Raw genomic sequence first — 21,417 nt, 5'->3', positions numbered from 1 at the left:
GCGTATAACCACTTTACGCGAAAGATCGCGGGTCAGGTCACCTACAGTACATACTCTGGTTTGTACCATGATTATTATCGACCCAGCAAGCGCGTCCCGAGCGCCCCCCACCCTCCCCCCCCCCCAACCAGAAAAAAAGAACAATATCACCTCCGCTAAGAAGGTACCAGCGACCTTAATCTTCGTTGCTACGGGTAAGGTAGGCACTGATTGTGGTGCCTGGAGCGTCTAATTTCCTTGTCTCTCCTGCCTTCTCTCCTCTGTGGTAAGTGAGCGGGCCATTTTTACATTCGCATCAACCTACATATTTGGATCGCGCACCTCGGTTTCTCGACAATCGGACTCTGCTATCTATCACACGAGCGTGTTTTACGTTATTCCCTCTAGCGACCAGCTCGTTATCGTGCAATCATACTCTTGTCACCAACACACAGACCGCCGCCATGTCTGCCGTCTCGCTTCTGGGTGTTCAGGTGATGAGCAACCCAGCCAAGTTCACCGACAAATACGAGTTCGAAATCACTTTCGAGTGCCTCGAGCAACTACAGAAGGGTATGCGACGCCGCTCTATTTGAATTCTCGGCGGGAAACTGACTGGCAACAGATCTCGAATGGAAACTCACCTACGTCGGCTCCGCTACCAGGTTAGTCTTTGCACGCATATGATTTCTGAACCGTTTGCAGCAGGTATTAACCCTCCTCAGCGATCAGTACGATCAGGAACTCGATTCCCTTCTCGTTGGACCAATTCCCGTGGGCGTCAACAAGTTCATCTTCGAGGCCGACGCTCCTGACACGAGCCGCATTCCCGACGCTGACATCCTGGGTGTCACGGTGATTCTTCTAACTTGCGCTTACGACGGACGTGAGTTCGTGCGTGTTGGATACTACGTCAACAACGAATATGACTCGGAAGAGCTCAATGCGGAACCGCCCTCAAAGCCCCTCACTGAGCGTGTCAGACGCAATATCCTCTCGGAAAAGCCACGCGTAACGCGCTTCGCTATCAAATGGTATGTTCCAAAGATGTTTTTCTCCCGGTTGATGCGCTGCTACCCTTCATCTCAACATCATCGGTGCATATGAAGGATGCAGGGCGGAGCAACTTGTTTTCTAACGGAGTCATCTATAGGGACTCGGATGCTTCTGCTCCTGCGGAGTTCCCGCCCGAGCAGCCCGAAGCCGACCTAGCCCCTGACGAAGATGAATACGGCGCGGAAGAGATTGAAGAGGAGGATGCCGACGCTACCGATGCAGAAAAGGCCAGCGGCAGCAAGAAAGTCCCAGGCGATGACTTGGACATGGGTGGCGTCGAGAACGGCATTAACCTCGATAAGGGCAAGGCGCTTGAGGTGGAGGAGGACGAAATGTCCGATGACGGTAGCGTGGACATCGAAGGCGAGAGCGAAGATGAGCTCGAGGAAGAGGAACTAGGCGATGGCGAGGCCATGGAGGAAGATGCCATGGACGTGGACACGGCTGATACGGCTGGCAATGCTGTCGGCGGAAACCAGGCAAAACCTGCGGAGGTCAAGACCCACTAGCGGTCTCATATCACAAGGATCGCCTATCTTCTCGGCGTTTCCTCTGGATAATGGGAAGGTTACGTGACGAAGTCGAGCGCCCTGGTCTTGTACGTGGAGCCAGACGTTGTGGCAGGGTGATTTAGAAGATCATTTGGGCGCGCTTGGGCTTGCCGCTTCTGATAGCCGCTTCTGATAAAATGAACCGGCTTTTGCAATGAGCTATGCTTTAGATGCTTGTTACATAGATGCCGACCGATGCGACCTCTTACCCTTCTTACCATTAGCCTTTCTTTACTCCAGTCATGGCGTACGTGCAATAGCCATGGCGGGCTCTCAACATTTTGGCTTCTAAAAACCCCACCATATGTTGACCACATCGTGCAGTTCAGGAGTAATCAATAGCGTAGGATCCAAGAACTGGAAGCCAGCTTGTTCCCTTCTATAGCCGCATTCCAATGAAGTCAATATGCAGATCCAATTCAATGGGGTCCAAGCAACTATCAACACGCACTGGAGCTTTTGGTCTCATTTTCAAGGTGACTCTGGCTCCCGATACATCGCCGAATGACAAAGCGCATATCCCATAACCTGGCACTATGTCGGGTCTGTCGCTAGAGAGAACGAAGATACAGTTGGTATTCAATTCATACTTATCTATAGTCACCATAGCTCTGGTCCAAAAGCCAGTTCCGGTTGGTATACAGAGCTCGGTCCACGTATCTGTCTGCTGGACTCTTCATGCTTGCCTCCAAGTGACCCAAATTATCACTACCACTCTACAAGATCTTGCTGCCTCCCCAATCCCGTTCCATCGTATCGAGAAGCTCTCGTTCCTATATTAAGACAATGGGGGGGGGGGGGGGGAATGCGCTGCAGACCGTTAATTACCAGCCACCCCTTAAGACCTCAAAGACTCCACAACAGGCGTCAACCAACCCAAGCACTTCTTACTACAAATTCTCATAGTTCAATCAGTGTTGCAAAGGGCAACAACGCGCAGATGGTAAACAGAGAACATCCACATTACCGCCGGACCAGCCGAGCGTATCTTTCCGTAACCTGTGTGTATAGCAGGCGCTCCCTAGTCTTGACGGAGAATTACAAGAGGAGACGCGTCTTATGAACGAGGAAATCGATAAATCCTCCGAGAAACAAACCACCATAACAAGAACGGCCCATTCAGCGCAAAAATCGATTGATCCCAGATTTCCACCGCCATGTCAGGCAATATCCCAGGGTAGACGATCAAGACAAGACGCCCGAAATCCGTGGACCGTCGACCCCCCCACGGCTGGGCCACGATGATATCTTCACTTGGATTGTGCTGAAGCGACCAGACGACCAAACTCGTTCAAGGCGTCGCCGATGAAATGAAAAATGGCAAAAGACAAAAGACCTCGCAATATGGCTCGAGAGAGAAAGTACCGGGGGAAGGGCTTTGAACGTGTCGTCGCAGACGTTGACTTTCAGAGCCGCTGAGATGTTGTAGGGAGTTCGAAACAGGTCGGATAGAGGAAAACTCGCAGTGGTATCAAGACGAAAAGATGACCGCCCAAAAACGCCAAGAACAAGCCTGCGATGGGTATCTCCAGTTACAAGTGGTACAGGTCGTGAATGATAACGCAACTGAAGTTTACCGCCCCTTTTTTCTGGCGAACCGCTTGTTCAAGAGCGCCAGAACTTTGGGCACGTTGAACTGGACGTACTCGAGATCTAACTCGTCCTGGTTGTCTTTCTGCATCTCAAGAAGGTCATCCAGCTTGAGGTCAAGCTCAAGAAGACCTTTGTTCCGTCCTGCATCCGGGCGTCAGTACTCGGTGTTAAGAGAAGAATGGGTCGAAGGTCCTTACCCTTGTAATGTAGTGAAATGACGAAAGTCCCCGGCAAGGGGCTTGTAAAGTTGAAATAGATGTTTGCCCTTCTGTTGTCGGGGACATTGCTCTTTTGGATGACACCCTCTTTCTCCAGCTGTTGGTGCGTGAACTTGTACGGGCCCAAAACTTGATGTTTCTGCTGTTTTCTCTTCGTCCCTTCGCTTTGAGACCGGACATTGTGCAGGTAGCTCTTGTACGTCTCCAGCTGTCCATTGAGGTACGTGTTATGGTCACGGATGGTCTTATAAACCTCCTCGAGTTTCTCTGTTTCCCGGATGACCGCATCTTTGAGCGAGCCCAGATGCTGGAGTTCTTGTTCGACTTCGTCACGAAGCAGGCTGAAATGATCGCTTTTGTCTATCACCCTGAGTTCCTGCAGCTGGGAAAGCAGCTCCATGGCGCGGATGCCCTTGCGTACCATGACGGCATCGTTGCGGCTGGTGGCCGCAGCATCCGCGACTCTCTCGAGGCGCAAGGGCCGACGAGCAACATGACTATTGGCGGGGATCGACCGCATCATCTGCACGAAGATGGACTTGGCTTCCATAAAGTATACCTCTTCTTGCGTGATGTCAAGCGCGGCGGTGAGATCATCAATTGCCGTTTCCCAGCGGCTGAACAGGGGAAGATTAATTACCCGGTTCTCCTTTCGTGGAACTTGAGGCGGCGCGGTGGACAGCTCGTTCATGATGATAGCCAAGTGCGACCCTTCATCCTTGCAAAGCTCTGATTGATGCTTCTCGATCAACGCATGCATTGCGTAGATTTCATTGAGTGTAATGGAAAGCTCAAGATCCTTCTTCGATAGGGCCACGTAGTTGTCCATCTCCAGGCTCTCGTAGAAATCCTGCACTTCGCACAGGTCGAGCATGAACTTGTTAACCCTGTCCTTATTCTGGTGGATAAACGGCTGGAGTTTCGCCATGTACGGCTCCTTGGCATAGGAAGGCTTATTGGCTAGGTTCTGGAGCATTTTCGCAATGTAGGTCAAGGTTCTCCTAGGCCGCTCCGCCGGCTGACCGTCGATGAGCATGTACGACTTGGGGGTGACGATGGCCGGATTAATGAAGCGCAAGAAGAAGAACCCGCCGATGAGAGTGCAGATGACTTGGTCGTTGGCGTCAGGGTACTTGCGCTTGGTCAGGCTTCGGATCTGTTTGCAGATCCACCGAATGCCGTAAGGCGCCTCCTCAAGTCCGTCGATGATAGTGGATAGGAAGCCGTTGGCAATCTCGGTGAGCATCGTCAAACGTGGCTCGATAATGGCCTGCACCTGTGGGTTTTCGGCCGCCTGTTCGGCGGTGATTCCTTTGGGCATGGAGGGAGGTAGGGTGCCTGTGTCTTCTTCAATCTGCTCGATCATGCGCTCATACACTTTTAGAGGGTTGATCTCCAAATCGAGGTCCTTGAGCTCAATGAGACTGTTGATTCTATCGGCAAGGACCGACTTTAGAAAGCTCTGCCCAGGTCCTCGCCGCGTGTACGTCGTCATCATGCGGGAAACAGGCGTGTTCGCGCGCAGCAGAGAGGAGTACTCGGGAGTGTTGTCAAACTGGTAGGTGAGGACGGACTGTGAACAGAGATCAGCATCATAGCAAGCCAAGGCCAAGGCGAAAGCGAAGGCGCAGGGCCGAGAACATGGGCATATCAACAAACCTGGAACATCGTAAGAAGCAAGTGCTCCTCTCGGCTTTCGTACTGGTTTCCGTAAATGGTGAACATGACTGTCTGTAGCAGCGAATCAATCTCGGACATAGACACGAGCCTACACAGGTGGGCGATGTGTCTCGGTTCGGACTGGAGCAGGAACAAGAGATTGCCGTATTTTTGGGTCTTATCATCGTTTGGGAATGCCCCTTCCTGCATGTCGGCGGCATCTTCCAAATGGCTAGCGACTTCGTTCTGTTCTTCTAGAGCCATTCGGTTCTGAATCAGGAGAGCGATTCGCGAGTCAAGGTAGCGGACGTCCTTCTCCAAAACGAAATTTTTCTTAGATTGGGAAGAGATTTTGGATTTGAGCTCGCGTAGGATCTTTTGAGCTAGAGACGTGCATGTCAGCTATGAAATGCAGAGCATAGATATTTATGTGACGGGGCCTGCGAACCTTTGGCAAGATCATCTTCTATTTCGAGCTCCTTGTCGTTGGCCGACATGGACATGTACAGGGCGGACATGGAGTACCGCTTGGACTGGCGGGCGGACCGCGAGCCATCGTAGGACGACATGGTGTTCTGGCGCGAAATGGGCTGGAAGGAAGATGATGACGCGGAGGAGGCTCGGGACGGGGCCTGCAACATCACAGACATGATGGCAGACGCTAAATGTCAGGGTGAAGTGCGTGGTCGCGGGGTATCATCCGAGAGCCCCTGGGACAGCACGGGGATTCGAGTCGTCGTCAGGGCGGTTTAAAGGAACTCGCAGACGAGGGTGAAATGCTTGTGCTCCTCGCGTATCTCTCGGGTTGTGAATCTTAACGAGACGCTTCGCACAATGGGTAGTAAATTTTGCGATTCTTGAGACACGGCGTGAGGCCAATTTCTCGGTGACACAGGCAACTCTTTGTGCGCTCTGTGTTCGATGGATTCGGCTGATTGCGCGGAGGTGCGGCGACGCCCTAGGAGGCAGGCGACGAAATCGGTCGGGCACTCGACGAGCGTTATAGAGCGGACTCGAAAGCGCGATAAGCCCTTGGCCTTGGGAAGCGATCAGGCTGTGTCGGTAATTGGGCAAAGGTGGGGGCAGCAAACGCGACAGGATGGCTTCGACAGGGCGCAGCGTTAGATCAGCGGAAGCAGAGTGACCCGATATCAGACACCGACAGTTTGGAATGTGCGTGCGTAAAGGGCGTCGTTTGGATCGTCCGATACCCAAGTCTTGTCTGCCGCGGAAGGGGTAATAACCACAGAATGGGGAGGAAGGAAGAGCGCTCCGAGAAATGAAGCAAACGGGCGTAAAAAGAATCGATGGAAGACGGGGGCTGTTGGACAGGAAGGATGGATAGGGCAAGGCGTTGTTGTAGGTGAGGGACTTCAAAGGAGAACTTGTGTGACGGGACCAGGGTTAGTGGAATGTGACTCGAGACGACGAGAACCCCAGGATGTGATTGAAAAGAGTAATTTAAGAGGAAGAGAAGTGGTGGTGGTATGCAAAGAGCAATTGAGGGCGAAAAGGGACGAGACAGGGGAAAACGCGAGGAGACGTGGGATGCACCAGACTCCACTATCCGGTTCGTGGAGGTGGGTACGTACAGTACATACGGGGCCCGCTTGAGGTACTCTATACTTACCACATATGCAGCACAACTCTCAGGCACAGAAACGTCTTGCGGGTATTGCGGCACTACACGCACGAGGCTGACACGGATACACGTGCAGCACGAGGTACATCCAGTACCTGATAACTACGGGGAGGGTAAGTACAAAGGAAGAAAACGCCACTCTAAAATCCTCCCCATACCTTACCTAGAACAGGTATAATGGACACCTCTACCAGGCTTTGTAACGTTAGCGGGTAAACCAACTCTTCTGACTGGTTAATAAAATCAGGGGTATAATGAGTATATGTACTTCAATACACATAAATAGTAGGTAGACAACCTGGAATTGTAAGTAGTCGTGTCTGCGAAGTGCGGTTACGTCTGTACAATGTGAGGTACTCAGTATACGTACCGAATATGTCCCAGATTTCTTCCACCACCTCAAATATTAATGCCTGTTTCTCTTCGCCCTCCTTCTCTACCTTACCTTACCTTACCTTATAGCATAATCCGGATATTACAACATCATCGAACTTATTTTGTATTCTTTTTAGGTCAACCGATTTTGTGTGTGTAGCGGTAGCTCTTAACCTTCTGCGTCTAGGTCTGGGTTGATATCAACCTCATAAGCGGGCATAATCCTTTATACCTCTCTCCATACGAGTTGGGGCATGATATCTGTCATTACTGTTATTCAATGGACCGTTAGGTCATGATTGAGGTCGTCAACGACATTACGGGGTACTATAACCCACCCACCTACCTAGGACGCTGGTACATACGTACGTAATTACGTTCTTACTGATTGCCGGTGTATCACGGTCGACTAACAGATGTCCGGGTCCCGTGCATTTAGCTTGCATAGGGGTTGGCTCATGGTGCAGCATTTTTAGATGAGATGGTGTTGGTAGGCAAGCACGTAATAATACTCCGTGATACTTCACGTACATACGTACGTGTCTGTAGTTGAAGTCAACAGATGTAGCCAGAGGAAATCATCCTCCCCCTTGGAGCTAGGTACAGCATCCAGGAGATTCCATGTAACACGGATTAGGCTTAGAGGGGAAGAGGTTAGTCTTGGCTCTGGTCTGAAGAGTGTGGGTGCCCACTTGCGGAAAAGGGGCACGGTGCCTTGCCAGGGTAGATGTGGAGAATAAACGTTTTTGCACTGACCTCCTCGGCCCTTTTCCAAGGCCGTCCTGTGTGGAGTAACTCTCATGTGGTGGCACTAGCGGTGTGCGTCTGGGAGGGGAAACCACGGCTGAAGTGTTGACGTGTCTGGGGACGGGGTTCTAATTATGATCTCGACGGGGTACATACTTCGCAGGCGGGGCAAGAGACGTTGGGAGAAGGGTAAGGTTGAAGCGTCAGAGCCATTAATACTTCGTACTCCAAGTTGTTCATTATCTCTCTTGTGCCGGGCTTGGACGTTTCACATGCTGGTGGTACCTTAGTACACTTAGTAATCTCTTACCTTGAGTGCCCGGTGTCTGATTACGATGGAAACACGGATATCAACTTAATAAGAAAGAGCCTCCGCCCAGAGATAAGCTCCAACATATCTGCGAGACCCTCTCGGTCAAGAAATATACTTCGTACATGTACTCCGTGTTTCGTACGAAGTACAAAATGAGCCCTCCAGGTAATATCTTGTTTCCGACAATGTGGGTTGGTTCAGAGCACAGAGTTTGCTGCAGGTCACAGGCGTCAGGGGAACGCGCAGGGGTGTGAATCATCGTTAGACTTCGTACGGTTAGTTGCCGTTTTATAGTCAGTTACCATAGCATTTATCTGTACGAAGTACCTGATATCTTGCCTCCCGTATAAAAATGCCTGTTAAATACTTTATTGGTGGGATGATCCTCATGAACTTACCAAAATGAATCTCTCAGCAGTACAGGTAGGTACGTACAGAGTGTAAGGTAAGGTAGGTTTAGTTAGGTACGTTGACTACCTTAAGGTAGTCTTCAGATGAGGCCAGTACAGAATGGTTTCATTTTTGCCCTTACGATCATCTATGAAGAACTGTAAACCCCATATACATAGATATCTCGAGGTCAAACGCACGAACATTACCTCTGTGGGATATCGTTCGAGAGGACTCCTGCCATTGCCACACCCACATACATGTTGAGCGCTTCTCGCATTATCTACCTACAGTAGGTACATCCTCGACCAACGTATAACATGGGCAGAAACACGAGCCAACAATATAAGGTACCTAAGGTATAAGGTAATCATTAGTGAGGGCAAAGTTAACAGGGTCTATAAGTCTATTGTCCAATCAGTAGCTGACTTATTAAAATAAGCTCCTCTCTTCAATCGCATTTCCCCAGTGACCAGAACAGCCCAATGACGAACATTTTAACATAGCGCTATGGTTAATATTGATGTGTACTTCGTGCTAACAACTAACCCCCACCATAATCAACTCTGAGGCAATGAAGCTGATAACATATTCGTTCATGACCCCAAAAGCATTATTGTTCAAGTTCTTGTTTGGAGTATGGATACATCGCTCGAATTAAGAATCATGACAAATCTGTTCGTAAGGTCAGTTTACCTCGTACTGCAGGGGACATGGTTTCCTCGAAGTCATATATGTAGACGGCCGTAGCTCCGTGATCCGCCCTTCCCTTGGGTCCGAGCTGAAGGAAAGGCGACAAAGGCCGGGAAGGCTCGTGCTACATGCACTAAACGGCACTTGCCGCCAGAACACCCTCACCTAGAATCCTTGTTACCATTCGTATTACGTTGAAGTCGTGAGCTCCCATATGACGTTTCTCTGTCACTCCCAACTGTGTCCCCTTCAACGTTTGATTTGTTCAGGTATATGTCAATTCAATTACGCCCGGCGGCTCTGAACAGGCACCATTGGATGTCCTTCACCCTACTCACTGTTCAGCACGGTCTGTCAGCTGCACGAACCATGTGGCCATGGCAAGGGCGTCCAGACAAATACCACACACTCAGAGCGACCCTAATAAGGCCTCCTCAAGCTCCCGACCAAAACCCCAAGGAGGGATTCATTCGCGCCAGTCATCATCTCACCGCTTGTTCAAAGGGGTGCTGATCCTTTCTTCGGATGTCATGGTGGTGGGTTCGTTTACATCCGAATGCCGATGTTCCAGCATGATTCGTGTATTTAGCCTGACCTCTCGATCTCCAGTCATTGCCTGTCGACGATCCATCGACAACTACACGTGTATGTAAGCTTATCGGCAGCGTAACCAGCTCGTATGACAGTCTACTGGACTCATAAGGCTTCGGCCAGGTAAGCATACTAAGACGTTGACAAACCCATCTCTGTGCCCCTCTGGCTTGTTTTCAAGAGTTCGGCATAATGCCGTTCCTGTCATTGCTGCAGGGTGCCGTTGCGGTCAGACGGGTAATTAGTAGTTGAGTTGCACGTACGGTCGAAGTGTTGGTCGGTAGCGGAGTAATACTGAGTAATTACCTTACTGTCTGAGCGGGCGGCAACAACCAACGATTTCCCAATCTTAACAAGCTCAGCCAGCTTACTGGGCACCAATATTATAGAGGTAATAGTTCGCCAAAAGCCACGACCACGGGTATGGAAAGATCAGAGAGATCAGTATCAATTCCCGGATTTACATTTACCGGGCATCAACTTGGACCCCTGTAATGACTTTCTCGTTCCGGGATACTAATTAAGCGATGCCTCGAGGTCTCGGAGCCGACCTCGAGACCGAGGCTTTTTACTCCGTACCATCTTCTCCTCCGTATATTCGCTTCCACCCGGGGCTTGTGGATGTTGTGAGTACCTACCCTGTCCGTACATACAGGCGCGGCATGCCTACATACGACGTAGAAGCCATGCGCGTCGCTTCCTAAAAACATAATACCATAATGTCTCTGGCCGCCACGAAAACACGTTTTCGGAGTTCAGGTCGTCGAAACGAGTACCAAAACTTCCGTTGAACTGCGCCACCACTAGCCACACAATGTCACACGGCGGCCCTCCCTCATAAGGTAGCCACAATTTAGTGAGACAGATGTGATGTCATCTCCCTAGGCTTGGCTCGGAGGCCTATTGGCCACTTAATTACTTGGGCGACCCAGCCATCCCAGGGTGCTTGGTGATACGTTGTAATTAATCGTTGATAGCTACCTTACCTAAGGTAATTACAGGATAGAGGAGAACGTCGTCGAGAGTGAATCCTCAGACAATCGTCAGCAAAACATATTCCCACATCTTCATTTGACTACACCATTACGATGGCGTTCCGCATTACCGCCCGACGTTCAGCATTGGCTCATCCCTCTGTCAGTGCCGCCACTAGGAGGTTCCATTCGACGCCACGAGCGTTCGTCAAGGTCGGCCAGGAGATTCCCGACCTGCCGGTTCTGGTTGAGAACTCACCAGCAAACAAAGTAAACCTGGCCGACGAGTTCCGGTCCAAGAACGGCATCATTATTGGCGTGCCTGCCGCCTTCTCGGGTGTCTGTTCATCCAGCCACATCCCTTCGTACATCAACCATCCTAAGCTCCAGGATGCCGGTTCCGTCTTTGTCGTTTCCGTCAACGACCCGTTTGTGTACGTGCTCTATTATTGCGGTTCTGGATGCAAGTTCATGGCATCGTGTGGTCAATGATAGAACTAACCTCGTCGCATTTATATGTAGTATGAAGGCTTGGGGAGATCAACTGGATCCCGCCCAGCAGACCGGTGTACGTATCATCTCCGTTATTCATCTGCAATCCCCATCCCGGATGGGACAGGTTCGTACGGATGGTTGAGACCAGCTGACTTGTAATTAGATTCGTTTCTTGGGCGATCCCTCTGCCGCTTTTACCAAAGCTTTGGACCTCGATTTTGACGGGACCGCCATCTTTGGCGGTGTCCGCGGCAAGCGCTATGCACTTGTCGTTGAGGACGGCAAGGTCAAATCTGCCCATGTCGAACCCGATAACACAGGCACTTCGGGTACGACGCGCCATCTCTTACCCTAACCCCCCTGTAAAAATTTGCTAGCTAATTCACCTTGATAGTCTCCATGGCTGATAAGGTGTTGGGTTGAGGGGATGGCGACATATCCCCCTGATGCCAGAACCGGCGGACCACATGCGTTCTCAAAGTAGCGCAGCGGTATTTTGAGAAGGCGTGAACGGCTTGCGCCCGAAGGTGTACAGAGTCATGTTTATGAAGTTCTTGGACCAGGCTGCTTACGTACCGCCCATTGGCACCAGATCCCTGGGTTGTTCCCCGTTCGGGCTGACGCCACGTGGTACATATTGTAGTGTCCATACCTTAATTAACATGGAATCTCTAAAGAATTTAAAGAGGAACGGCGAGTGTGTGCTGCTATGGCCTGCACTACTAAGGCATTGCTGCCCGATTCGGAAGAGGGTTTATGCCACCTCGCCTTGCAAACCTGAAGACATTCAGCGAGTCGACTAAAAGAGTTGATTAGAATACTGGGTGATCCACAACAGAGATGTCGCTGCAGTGATATCACGGTGATCAAGACTGAAAAACGCAGCCATCTCTGGAAACGCCGTTAGGTTTAGTAAGGGTACCTTGCACACCGGAATTCAAAGGTACCTCAATACTAATATCAACACAAACATACTTCGTTAACATACTGATATCCGTCACAACTTGGTACCTTGGAAGTACTGATTTGGAGATTTGGAGGCAATACTTTGTTACCTTGGCTACCTAAGGTATACTCCGTCTAGAACGACCTTATCCGAGGTAAATCCGATAGCAAACTCCACTCCCGTCCTAAGGTAGTCAGGCCTTGTTATGGATATAGTCACCTATATAAGGGTAACTAGACCTATACAGAATCGCTTATATACACGGGCTATATAATAAGTTAGTACCTTATGCTATTAGCTATAGCTATATAGATTATAGATAGTCACTTAGCTAGTTATATACCTCTACCAGGGTTTAGTAGGTTAGTATTGCCTAGGAAGTAGTTAATCCTAATTTCCTAGAGTCGATAATCCGTATAATCCCCCCTGCCTATATCCGGTTATTAAGATAGATAAAGGAGATACTAATTACTAGAGCCGTGATAGTTATAATAGTAGTATAGTAAAAGAAATTTTTTTTTTAGTATGTATACTTAGAAATTAGTATAGCTATTATATGTTTATCTGTACTGCTACCAGTGTAGATCCTATGGTCACTAGCCAGTCATATTAGTTGGTACACGCGCTAGCCTACTAAACCCCGGTAGAGGTGTATTTACACGTTTACACTTATATTGCCACACTCGTGCCCAGTATCATGCACCATCCTCCCCCTCAACGGTCGTGCGCCTTATCAAGGATCAACGGCAACGACGACTTCCGCCCCCCGTTCAAACGATTTCTTCCCTCTGGCTCGGTGCACATTTCGTAAGACTAATCTTGAGCTTCTACATAACCAACGCAACCGTCGCCTCCCATCCCAGGTTGACCCGTCCGGATCGTTCCGGGGCCTGGCCTCTTATACCTCCAGACCTGCCCCTCGTCACCTCGAGTCATCCATCCTATTCAGCGGAACCCTTTTGCTTTAGACTCGTCACCGCCATTTTTGACCAAGCGGACTCCTTAATTCTCCCGCATTCAACCAGAATTCATCCAGCATTCACCCAGCATTTCACCTTTCTCGCATGCCTTGACGTCGCTCGCCTCTAAAATAATCCCCTTCCTTAAGGTACCCGAGAATCCGCCTTGGTAAAAGCAAGCACCTTGTACTTCCGGAGAACTTCATCCATCCCTTCCATCTCCCTTCCATCTACCAAATACCGCCGCCATTCCTCCCACGACCAGGAAACGAAAGGCAGCTGAGGCGTCGATTTCTTCCCAGCCTACGGAAGCTCTACCCAACAAACGAGTCGCTTCAGCTGCCAAATCCAAAGCTCCGCCTACACCTGTCACCACCACGAGCAACACTATGGATTCCGAGGAAGATTTCATGTCCGCCATGTCTAGCGACGCGGATATGCAGGATTTCTCTGGCGAAGAAGGTTAGTGATTTTGTTCGTCTATTCAAAGTCTGACTTTACGTTCCTTTGACCTTCATCTCTGCTCATCTATCCTTATCTGGCTTTACCCACGTCAACTCTTCGCGGATGTGCATAGATGAGCCCCTTCGTACCCCTTCACATGTTGAATCTGTTATGTGGAATAGTCTGTAACCTGAATTGATCCCAGATTTTGATGACGACTTTGACGACGAGCCCGATCCCGATTTTGGCGTATTGAAAGACTCCGGCAGTAAGAAGAAGGTTGCCTATGACGTTTCTTTTCAAGTCTACGAGCCGGCAGACATACAACGTCAACAGGATGACATGGTCAACGAAGTCAACATGATCCTTGACATCAACAAAGAGGATGCCGCCATCTTGCTGCGCCATTTCCGCTGGAACAAGGAAAAGCTGATTGAGGACCTCATGGACAGGCGAGCTAAGGTGCTCGAGGCAGCGGGCCTCGGTACCGATGTTAATACCGCTCCGAAATTGGAGCCGGTACCCGGCTTTGTCTGTGACATCTGCTGCGAGGACGAAGAAGGCTTGGAAACATTCGCCATGAAGTGCGGTCATCGCTATTGTGTGCATTGTTACCGGCACTATCTGACGCAGAAGGTCCGCGAGGAAGGCGAGGCCGCTCGCATTCAGTGCCCCGCCGAAGGCTGTGGCCGCATCATAGACACCAAGTCTCTCGACCTTCTCGTGACCCCGGACCTAGCTGATCGGTATAGAGAACTGCTCAATAGGACCTACGTGGAAGACAAGGATACTCTCAAATGGTGTCCTGCTCCCGACTGTCAGAATGCCGTCGAATGTGGCGTCAAGAAGAAGGACTTGGATAAAGTAGTCCCGACTGTAGCCTGTCTTTGCGGGCACCGCTTCTGCTTCGGCTGCATACTCAATGACCACCAGCCAGCGCCCTGCGAGTTGGTGAAGAAATGGCTGAAGAAATGCGCGGACGACTCGGAGACGGCCAACTGGATTTCGGCCAATACCAAGGAATGCCCGAGATGCAACAGCACCATCGAGAAGAACGGCGGTTGTAACCACATGACCTGCCGCAAGTGCAAGCACGAGTTCTGCTGGATGTGTATGGGTCTTTGGTCTGAGCACGGAACCAGCTGGTACAACTGCAACCGTTTCGAGGAGAAGAGTGGCACAGATGCCAGGGACGCGCAGGCCAAGTCGCGCATGTCATTGGAGCGCTACCTGCACTACTACAACCGGTACGCGAACCACGAGCAGTCTGCCAAACTCGACAAGGACATCTACCAGAAGACGGAAAGGAAGATGGTCGAGCTGCAAAGAGAGTCGGGTATGTCCTGGATTGAGGTGCAATATCTCAACGCCGCATCACAGACCTTGCAGATGTGCCGGCAGACCCTCAAATGGACATACGCATTTGCCTTCTATCTCGCTCGCAACAACCTGACCGAGATTTTCGAGGACAACCAAAAGGATCTGGAAATGGCCGTAGAGGCACTGTCCGAAATGTTCGAAAAGCCCGTACAAGAATTGTGTGATCGCAAGCTCAAGGTGGTCATCATGGACAAGACTTCATACTGCAACAAGAGACGGATTATTCTTCTGGACGACACGGCAGAGAATCTAGCAAACGGTATGTTCCCACTCGTCCTCCCCTTGCTCACTTGTTCCTCGTCAGGCGTCTAACAGAGTTTAGGTCGTTGGGAGTTCAATGTGCACTTGAAATCGCCGTCCCCCACATCTGCAGCCAGTGGCAGTCGCCAGGCATGAAACGGCAAGACACTGGCGAAATATGAACGCATAAAAACACACGAAACGAAACCTTGGTTGACGCACACGAGCCCTAAAACACAAAGACCGTGGGGCGTTGACTGGCATGGGCCAGTCGCATTTTATCGTTGCTAGCGCGCATATCTTCACGTCACTGCCCAGTACGATGGGGTCAACTCCATTGGAACACTAACTTGAAGTGCTTCACGATTTTTAAGACTAAAGCCCGTTTCCGGTATCTGATCGTTATTACGCACGTATTATGTGGAGGAATCTAGCTCTAGAAACTGTTTCTAGGGGCTACAGGGGGCACCATCTATGACTACTTCGCATGGTGAAGGACATGAACCCGGGGTGAGGAAGTCGACGGGAAACACGATCAGGCAACATCAGCAGAAGCGACAGCGAGATAGCAGGGCGCATAGGAACATACAGCATTCAGAAGCATCACAGAGACACATAAGGTTGACATGTTTGGGACAGGAATCACGGATGGATTTTCGCTGGCGTTCGGGAGGTTAGGACCGGTTTCTTTTTTCCTTTGCTTTGTCCTCCTCTTCGAGGTCAGCGAGCGAATGGGTTCTCCCATGGGTTGGGATGCACATGGAAGCACCCGCACCCATGTCTTGTTAGGTAGTCACCATACGTTGAGGGTCTCTCACGATTAGACGAACTTAGAATCATTTTCACTGTCATATTGATGGCCTGGGTCTTCCAGAGTGTGTCCACTACAAGACAATAGTGTCACTTGATGCTCTTCCGGCAGTGCAAAGAGTACAACTACTCCAGTGACTCGTTGGTGTATTATAAAGAGTGTTCGCATGTCCTTCAGGGCCTCTATTGGCTTGGTGGTGGCGTAGGGAACTACGGGCAACAACAGGATTGCTCATTATGTTGCCTGTCGACCATGGAGGTAATAAAAGAAAAGAAAAAAAGGAACGAAAAGAGAATGAACATTTCACAACTTCGCTTTACTGGCCTTCTGCCACTTCTCCACAAATCGTTTCCCCTTCTCGGCCCTCTGGTCCTCCTCTTGTGCCCTCCTCGACCAGTCCGCCTCCTGCACTGCGTGACCCTCGGGCGTTGTCTCAAGCAAGGCCAACAACTCCCGCCACATCTCCATCTTCAGCAGGCCATAGACGCCGGACTTGGCCATGTCGACGAGGTTACGGGACTGAATCAGGTCCAGCGCCTCATCGAGTCCTCCCACGGCATCCACGAGGCCGGCATCGCGAGCCGCAGGACCGCCGTAGCGCTTCCCCTCGAGCACGACGTCGCGGAAGGTGGCGGCGTCGCATTTCGCGCGGAAGATGGCCGCCATAGGGGGTTTCAGCGGGGCGCCGAAGATGACCTCGTTCATGCAGACGAAGCCGCGCGATGGGTTCATGACGCGGTAGTCGTGGTGCATGGCCGTCATGAGGCCGCCGGCGAAGGCGTGGCCGTTGATCAGGGCGACGGTGGGAAGGGGGTAGGTGAGCAGGCGGCGGAAGAGAGGGTAGAGGGCGCCGGACCAGAAGTTCTCGGCCTCGGTTGCGTGGGCGAGGTCCAGGCCGTTGGAGTAGAACTTGGAGATGGCCGAGGTGGTGATCACGACACCGTGCGGGTGGGCGTGCTCGATGACGTCGAGGGCCGAGAGGAAGGCATGGCAAAAGGGCGTGGTAAGGCGGTTGTCGGGCGGGGATGAGAAGGTGAGAAGGTAGACACGGGGCCGTGGTGTAGTGCAGACGATGGAGCCTCCTGGGTGGTTGTCGATGGGCGAGATAGGAATCTCGAAGAGTGCGGTTGAGGTCGACATGTTAAGTGGTTACTGGTATTGGAAATTACACGCTAAGATCGATCGTCGGCGGTGAAGACAATGTAATATATCGAGTCTTAATGACCACAGAAACTGAAGGATGGCTATGATCAAGGAAGAATTGACCAAAGCTGCATGGAATGAATGGTTATGTGAAGATAAAGTACAGATGTCTTCTCCAGGTTCAGCTGTTGGTTGAAGATACATATGAATGCCTCGGTCCGGCCCGTTGGCTCACCGAGGTGAGGGTCCAGAGCTAAGAAAGTCCAACGCCGTCGCCGCAGAGCACCCCAGGCACTGAATTTTTGCCCTAAAAATGACACTAGACGTCTAGAAACAAGCGAGGAAGTGGCTTTTTCTGTGAACGTGCATTCTGGAGAGAATGGGCCGTCTTTTTGAGAAGACAACCATCTACCAGCACCTGTGGGACGACACAGGAAACCTGACATGTGAATCTTGGTCGGTGAACGGTATTACATAATCCGCCTTAACTTGCAACCACACGGGCACATCAGGAGGCGGAGGAATAGCACGGGGTGTATTCACATCAAGCCCACTTCTTCCCAGTCCTCGTATGAAACATAATAAAAACATAATAAATTAAACAGAAAAGGAAACGGAAAAAGACAAACCGAGCCCATTGCCGTTCGTTGTCTTGAGTGGAAAAGAGATATGGGGCAATCACGGTCTTTGGAGTACAATGGCTTCCTGAAACTCAGGATCCTTCTCAAGCATCCCACTCTGCGTGTGACGTAGGCTGCGTGGGAGAAGAGCTCGCCTAGTTCTCCACAAGAAAGACACGTCTCGAAAGAAGGCATTCTAAATTTCAAGGAAGGGCTCCTGTCCCCCATAATATATATAATACTTGAAGTGACGGTCCGGCGTGTAGGATTGTTGGTACCGATGATCCTGTAAGGCGATGGACGGTTGCCAGACCTCCTACCACGAGCGTGTTTGAAATCCCTATGCCAACCAGCTTGTCGGATGACAAGATCATGAGATCTTAACTCCTAGCCCAAAAAGCCCTGCCGCACAAGGGGTCTCTACGATGCGTAGTGCCGTGAGATACATGTGATACGGCGCTAGCTGAGTCTCGAACTTGAGCGGCTGAGCACGAAAGTGCACAACTCCAGGGACAGAATATGAAATCATGTGCTTCGTCCAACTGTTCCGATGCAAAGCGTCCAGCACATTCTTGTTGGAAATTGTACCCATTTCAGTTGTGCGATGTACTACCCAATGCAAGGATCTTGAAGGGTTCGAAGAATTCGATGCGCGGAATCAATCACGGAACACACCTAGCGCAATAGCGCAATGGTAGCACCGGTGGTAAGATTTGAAGAAACGAGCATGCCTATACTGGCAGTACATGTGCTTGAATCAGCCGCAACATTCCTCAGTACGCTGGAGAGATCCCAGATGATGATAGCCGTAGGTCCATCCATAGCCGAAGGAGATTGACATGCCTCCCATAAGAGCTGACCAAGGTAAGCAGAAGGAAGGCTGCGCGTGGGCAAGCGTATGGCGCCACAGCCAAGGAGGTGTTCAGAATGAGCTCGGTAGCACGGCTGAAACTGAAGCTGGATGCACCACGGCCTGTTCCTGCTCCTGTCCCGGATGGAGAGGGGGTTGACCAGAGTGTCGGGTAGTGGAAGATTTCCAAATTTGTCTCTGTTACAGCTCATGGCGATCTTCAAAATGTCGAACTGACGGGGGTATCCCAAATCAAAGGTTCCAGAGGTTCCTGAGGATCGTTTCGTTCGAGGGGCTATTGCGTGAGATTCCGAGGCCGCATCCTTCCACAGGCCCCTTCTAGTCTTTCCAGGCGCGCCAGACAACCCATCTATCATCCCCTTTCCACTGTACCTCCACGCGTGACCGTGGTGATGAGCGAGACGTTGTGCCGGTTCAGTTATCGCCGAGGCGGGGTCCAGAGTCCCTTGGTCGTCTCTACAAGGCGATTTACCGGGTTACCCGGCTGCAAGGACGCAGGAACATTGTCCGGTGTCGACGCAGCATCGACCATGGTGACATCTGGGGCCTCCCCCTGCGTGGCATACCCGGAATCTTTGCCCTGGAGTGATTCTGCTCCCATGCTGATGGCGCTGTCTTCTTTACTTCCTACACCCTTGGCCGACGGCTGCGGCGGGGCCCCTCGCATCGGCTCGCGTGAAGTGGAGCCGGACATGAGGTGGTTTTGGTTTTGGCCCTCGCGCAACTTATTGATGGCACGGACAGTATCGATGGCGGCATGAAGGGTGCGGCGAGCATTGAAGTTCTTTTTGACGGTAGGGAGCAGGTTGTTTCCGGGCTGGTCGGTACCGGAGAGCCAGCCTGCCACGAAGGGGTGGTGGAGCGCTTCGTGGGCGGTAGGGCGCTTGGTGGGGTCGACTGTAAGACAGCGTCGGATGAAGTCTTTGGCATGGTCGGAGACGCCTCGCCAATATTCGGAAGGCCGAAAGTCATACTCGGCCTTGAGAATGGCCTGCATTTCTTCCAAGTCCGAATCACGGTCGAAAGGAGTGTAACCGCAAAGAAGGAAATATGTGATGACGCCCAGGGCCCAGATATCGACGGGTTTTCCGTGCCCGGTCTTCTTGAAAATCTCCGGGGCCATATAGCCAGGGGTGCCGCAAGTGGTGGTAAGGACATGGAACTGTTCCTCGTCCATGATGCGACTGAGCCCGAAATCAGCAATAAGGAGGTCGGCGTTGTCTTCTGGCGTCCGGAAGAGCAGGTTCTCCGGCTTTAGGTCGCGGTGGACAATGCCATGGTCGTGGAGATAAGAAACAGCCGAGAGCGTCGCTCTGATGAGATCGGCGGCATCGGACTCGTAATATGAGCCTTTCCGGCAAATACGATCGAAGAGCTCGCCACCGAGGGCAAGGTCGGTCACAAGGTACAGGTTATTCATGGTCTCGAAGTAATCGACCAGGGTCAGGATATTTTGGTGGCCCATGGAAACCTTCTTTAGGACGGCAATTTCGTTACGGACCTACATCACCAAGACTCGCGCTATCAGCTGCCACTCAGGGTGAAGGTGGAAGAAAAGGGGGGGGGGGGAGTGGGAAGAGGGCAAGAGCGAAGAGGGAAGGCAGAAGAGGCGCTTTGTACCATGTGTTCCCGGCCGACCATAAGGCGTTTATTGATAACTTTGGCAGCATAATAGCGGCCTGTGTCGATATGAACGCATTCCTTGACGACCGAGTAGGAGCCAGCGCCGAGGGTCTTCCCGACCTTGTATCTGCACGGCTGCACTTGGGGCGGCTGTCGGGCCGCATCTTGACTGTTGCTGTTGGCGCTCATGACCAGCAGCGATATGTTTTGCCGTGATCTAATGTGATTTGGGCTATCGAGGTCGCTGGACTTAGAGGTGTATAAGGGATAGTAGCTGAAGCCTACACTTGTGTTGTAGGGGCGGTCGAGTCCAAGATCATCAATTGGGTTCGGTGCGGTTAGTTAGGCAACCGATATTATCGTCGCGTTATTATCGCGTAACAAAACTGAGGCGCACGTAATTACCTTACTCCTCCCACTTGTGACGGCCCGTAACAATCGCGGGGTAACTTCTATTATTGGGGTTATGGATTGATAAGAGGTACGTACCTTAAAGTGCACATGGTACGGATAATAAGGTATTACTCTGGCGCTGGTTCTTTGCAATTCTATCAATCCGTACTAGGGGTATCAGACTATGGTATAGAAGGACTTTTAAATACAGTGCGTCCATGATATTAAGGTACCTTACTCTATTATATCCAATTTGAATCATATTTTTATAAAACGGAAGGGACGAAAGTCACGAAAAGCAGTGGGAAAAATAAGAAGGTAATAGTGGGATTGTAAGGTAGGATCTTAGCGCGCGTATTGTGTCTTCTTCGGATCGAAAAAGGGATTGAGATAAAGGATTAAGGATTAAGAATAAAGAATAAAGAAAGGAAGAACCGAACCGAGGGAACGGGTTGATATCCTTTGTTCTTTGTAAAGGATCGATATCGTAATAGTATTGTAATATATATCGATATCGTAGTAATATCGTAATCCATTGTATCCTTTGTCTGACTCGTAATAGATGAACTGACTCGAAAGAGAACGGTCTAGGCTTGCGGGGAAGATATCCTTTGTTCGAGTACGAAGGATATACTCGAAAGATATTAAGGATATTATTAGTAATAATATTAATATCAAAACCCCCCCGTAAGCTGGTTCTTATATAAGAAG

General features: G+C 50.7%; 6 protein-coding genes across 6 annotated transcripts; 3 read left to right on the top strand and 3 right to left on the bottom strand.

Annotated features, from left to right (window-relative positions):
* The first annotated feature begins 123 nt into the window (after window positions 1-123).
* SODALDRAFT_328153 (histone deposition protein Asf1) lies at window positions 124-1,887 on the top strand. The gene is made up of 4 exons (XM_028610612.1): window positions 124-552; window positions 605-644; window positions 705-1,013; window positions 1,133-1,887. Exons 1-4 carry the CDS (start codon window positions 444-446, stop codon window positions 1,542-1,544), a joined length of 870 nt encoding a protein of 289 aa, XP_028463575.1. The 5' UTR covers window positions 124-443; the 3' UTR covers window positions 1,545-1,887.
* Window positions 1,888-3,159: 1,272 nt separating this feature from the next.
* SODALDRAFT_283264 (GTPase-activator protein for ras-like GTPase) lies at window positions 3,160-5,706 on the bottom strand (the record flags this gene model as incomplete). Its single annotated transcript, XM_028608393.1, has 4 exons — window positions 3,160-3,320; window positions 3,377-4,970; window positions 5,057-5,439; window positions 5,505-5,706. The coding sequence occupies 4 exons, from the start codon at window positions 5,704-5,706 to the stop codon at window positions 3,160-3,162; spliced, it is 2,340 nt and encodes a 779-aa protein (XP_028463574.1).
* A 5,181-nt stretch (window positions 5,707-10,887) lies between these two features.
* On the top strand, window positions 10,888-12,184 carry SODALDRAFT_328151 (putative peroxiredoxin 5, prdx5). The gene is made up of 4 exons (XM_028610611.1): window positions 10,888-11,215; window positions 11,304-11,349; window positions 11,440-11,605; window positions 11,671-12,184. The coding sequence occupies exons 1-4, from the start codon at window positions 10,896-10,898 to the stop codon at window positions 11,697-11,699; spliced, it is 561 nt and encodes a 186-aa protein (XP_028463573.1). The 5' UTR covers window positions 10,888-10,895; the 3' UTR covers window positions 11,700-12,184.
* Window positions 12,185-12,778: 594 nt separating this feature from the next.
* SODALDRAFT_337073 (ariadne-1) lies at window positions 12,779-15,739 on the top strand (the record flags this gene model as incomplete). The annotated part of the gene is made up of 5 exons (XM_028612643.1): window positions 12,779-12,800; window positions 13,380-13,643; window positions 13,764-13,784; window positions 13,831-15,264; window positions 15,699-15,739. The coding sequence occupies 5 exons, from the start codon at window positions 12,779-12,781 to the stop codon at window positions 15,737-15,739; spliced, it is 1,782 nt and encodes a 593-aa protein (XP_028463572.1).
* A 368-nt stretch (window positions 15,740-16,107) lies between these two features.
* Window positions 16,108-17,351, bottom strand: SODALDRAFT_328149 (enoyl-CoA hydratase/isomerase). Its single transcript, XM_028610610.1, has one exon. It carries the CDS (start codon window positions 17,194-17,196, stop codon window positions 16,360-16,362), a length of 837 nt encoding a protein of 278 aa, XP_028463571.1. The 5' UTR covers window positions 17,197-17,351; the 3' UTR covers window positions 16,108-16,359.
* A 1,757-nt stretch (window positions 17,352-19,108) lies between these two features.
* On the bottom strand, window positions 19,109-20,502 carry SODALDRAFT_283416 (calcium/calmodulin-dependent protein kinase; the record flags this gene model as incomplete). The annotated part of the gene is made up of 2 exons (XM_028608409.1): window positions 19,109-20,191; window positions 20,311-20,502. The coding sequence occupies 2 exons, from the start codon at window positions 20,500-20,502 to the stop codon at window positions 19,109-19,111; spliced, it is 1,275 nt and encodes a 424-aa protein (XP_028463570.1).
* Window positions 20,503-21,417: the final 915 nt, after the last annotated feature.

This window comes from Sodiomyces alkalinus (genome assembly GCF_003711515.1).
Source record: "Sodiomyces alkalinus F11 unplaced genomic scaffold SODALscaffold_10, whole genome shotgun sequence".
Taxonomy (NCBI): domain Eukaryota; kingdom Fungi; phylum Ascomycota; class Sordariomycetes; order Glomerellales; family Plectosphaerellaceae; genus Sodiomyces; species Sodiomyces alkalinus.
This window is presented reverse-complemented; position numbering and strand designations above follow the sequence as displayed.